Source organism: Chrysochloris asiatica, unplaced genomic scaffold (assembly GCF_000296735.1).
Source record: "Chrysochloris asiatica unplaced genomic scaffold, ChrAsi1.0 scaffold00021, whole genome shotgun sequence".
NCBI lineage: Eukaryota > Metazoa > Chordata > Mammalia > Afrosoricida > Chrysochloridae > Chrysochloris > Chrysochloris asiatica.
In genome coordinates, this window is record NW_006408539.1 from 7,559,166 (window position 1) to 7,562,528 (window position 3,363).

Below are 3,363 nucleotides of genomic sequence, written 5' to 3' on the forward strand. Positions count from 1 at the left end.
AGCCACCTGTCCTCTTTCCAAAGAGCAGAGAGGTGCAGTTTGTCAGGGTTTTCTGGAAACATTTATCAATGAATCTCTTAATGAACCTTGGAAAATGTAGAGATTACTGACTTAATCCTACACACTTCAATTATTCAAAAGGAAGACAAAGGTCAGTTAATTTGCTATTTTCAAAAAAGGTAACCATGCCTTTTACTTCTCACAACTTATTCACAAAGTTACAGATTTTCCTCAGATGTGTTAATGGCAAGATTTTTAAAGAATTTAAAAAAAAAAACCTCTCTAAGATTTCCACAGGAAATGATCCCTTTGAGTAATCTGTACTTCATTCCATGCCATGGCTACAGTGACTGGGATTTTTCAGCAGAGATGTTTTACTGGCGTATACTATTCTACTGAAGGATGACTTCTCAAGAGCCAAGAAATGTTTTTCCTAAATTTGTGTATTCTGAAGCATTCAATCATCTAACTTTTAGAAACACTTTGGATGTAAATGGCTGTACCTATATAAGGCAGTTTGTCTCTCCTATTGCCTCCACCCTCGTCCCCCCATCTCCACCCCCCATTGTTTTCTGTATGGGAATGAGAAGTTTTGAGATTTCCGAGGGAGTGAGGAATGTCACTTTCTAGTACAATTATAATGATAAAACAGCATTTCAAGTACAATACCTGAGAGAGAAGGAGGAGAGCCAACAGGAGTTGAAGGGTTTGATGAAAAGCTGTTGTTAGTATGATCTGGAGAATAGATCTGAAAACAGCAAGGGGGGAAAAACCACTAGGAATCAACAACACGTTTTTGAAACCATATTGTATTAATGCAATTCATTTAAAAATGGCAAGTTATGAAATAAAGATAACAATTACCTATAGTATCACTATTTCAAAAAGAAAAAAAAAAACAATAAAATTTTCAGAAGTATGGTATGGGATTCGTGGATTGGGGAGTCAGCAGGTTTCAGTTCTAATCCTCCGCTCGCCATTAACAGGTTGTTGGTTGCAGACAAGCCACAGAGATTCTCTGTCCCTAATTCTCCTAACCTACAATAAATGAGGTTTGGACAGTACCATCTTTAAGGATTTTTTCAGACTGACTGCTCACTATGATTAATGCACTTGACCACAGGCATTGGAAGAACTGGGAGAAAGAAAAACTTTTGCTTATTTTAGGGCACAAAGCTAATATAAACTCAATTTATTTTATACTCCCAGTGGTGCAGAAAAGTCACCCAAACAGACAAAACGTTAGAGCAAAGGACTTCTTTTCCATTTGTAAATGACCATGTGTGACTCTTGAAGAAAATACCAGGTGTGTTGCCTCAGACATATAAGATGTACCATTTTTTTCCCCCCAGTACTGAACATGCAAGAACTGTTCCGTTCTCGCTTCCTGGCAGCGGGCCTGCAAAGCAGAGAAGCGAATTTCCTGGGTGCCAAGTGCCAATTATGTGACAACTTCTACATGGTCTTCAGTCTTTTTTGGCTTTTTCAAGGGCTGTTTCCAAAGTGTTTTTCAATGCCCTTTGTAAAACCACTCCTAGCTTTTCAAGGAGCACCCATACAATGAATATGAAAGAAGACTATGAAATTCAGAAATCAAGACAGAAACATTTTACATCAAAAGGCCGTAAGAATCTCCACAGGTTCATAACTGATCACACCTAACACGAGTGTGAGAAGAAAGCATCGGAAGCTTCCACAAAGGTGCTTCAAGTTTTCCATTGACCATAAGGCAAGAAAGCTTGTGCTTACCCAAAACAAAAAAACTACCCCAAAGCTCTTTGCCATTAGTTGTCTAATGTCCAAATATCCACTTGTGACTAAAGTTCACCCCTTCTACCATGATACGTGTGAAGTCAAAAGTCAAATATTATTTCCTCACCGATGCTAGAGCCTTCCCCAGAGCATCCCCTGTCTGGGAACCGCCTGCTGCTCCGCTTCCTCTATTTGCTGCAGAAACAAAAGGCAGAAGATGAAAACCAGGCAGTGAGACGTCTCACAATTTTCTATTCCTGGTCCATTTACTCACAATTTAATTGCATTTTTAATGCTAATTACAACACATTAATCTTTAATTAGCATTAATTTGTTTGCTGAGGTAGATGTCAAATATATTCATGTTACATTTTTTACAGATAAAATATAAACCTGACACCTTGGTTTAAAGATAAAGGGTCTTAGAGGCTGACAAGGGTCCAGAGTGGTGAGTGGTCGTGGGCCAACAGATAAAGCTCACTGCCATCAAGGATGGGCACTTTCCGGTCTCGGAAGTCTTCTCATGGAGGCTTTTCCTTCATGTTTTTATCTATAGCAAATTGAACTATCATCACCAATAATTTACACCTCTTTTCAAATGCATAAAGATATGAGGTGCCCCACTCTGAGTACCACAACAACAAAACAAAACAGTTACAAAAGGTCTGGCTTCCCAGGAAAGAAAACATTTTAAAACATTTTGAACTACCTATACTCTCCGTAGTGGTTACGAATTACGAATCCGGCTGCTAACCTCCAGGTCAGCAGTTAGAAACTATCAGCTGTTCCGCGGGAGAAAGATGAGGCTTTCTGCTCCTGTAAAGATTTACAGCCTCGAAAATCCTGTACAGCGTCACTATGAGTCAGAACCAACTCCACGGCACATAACCACATACTCTCTCTTTTTTTTTAAGTAGTTTAAACTACACATATTTAAAAGTCTTTGTTCACATTACATACAACATTTGAACTTTTTGTGGTACTAAAGTCTCATAAACTCCAGAGACAAAATAAGTACATATTCATGAAGCTTGTATCTCTATTACAGTAAAAGTGACATTTTTTTTAAATCCACAAAATAGATGAAACAAAGAGTTCTAGCGATAAAATGACATAGATTACTGTATATAATTTAAAGCCAGTGCTATGAACCAAGTATCTTTCAAATATAACAGTCCTTATAAATAAATGTGCCTCTCCGGCCCACAGTGTTGATACAATGCCTACACAATGCATACAACATTTGCTATGTTGTATTCATTAAAGCCTCAAAATTAGCAAATAGACATAACAATTATATAAAACTCATTAAACTCCCAGGGGTAGATGTTTTTGATTATTGTGGGGGGAAACAAAAAAAAAAGGAAATCTCAAATTAATGGATTAATCTAAAATGAAACTTCATGTCTCACGTTATGATTTTTAACAATTTCCAGCCCTAACCTTAAACCCAAAGAGCACATTTCTGTCAAAGGTGCGTGGTCAGGCTCCAGGTAACGAACAAATGGGGCTATTAGTTCTCAGGTGGTCTCATTCTTCAATGTTCCAACAACACTGTTGACTTAGTTCATTGAAATGATGCTTGCTATTATATATATATATATATATATT

The 3,363-nt window shown here is 37.6% G+C and overlaps 1 protein-coding gene across 11 annotated transcripts in view; it reads right to left on the reverse strand.

Moving 5' to 3' along the window:
- The window catches only part of TCF4 (transcription factor 4), a 450,711-nt gene that overhangs the window by 43,117 nt on the left and 404,231 nt on the right, over positions 1-3,363 (reverse strand). For all 11 annotated transcript variants that reach the window (XM_006837504.1, XM_006837502.1, XM_006837507.1 and 8 more), the window contains 2 exons: positions 1,880-1,947; positions 670-748 (listed from right to left, as the gene is read on the reverse strand). In XM_006837504.1, coding sequence (XP_006837567.1) covers positions 670-748; positions 1,880-1,947 — 147 coding nt within the window. The remainder of the gene's footprint in view (positions 1-669; positions 749-1,879; positions 1,948-3,363) is intronic.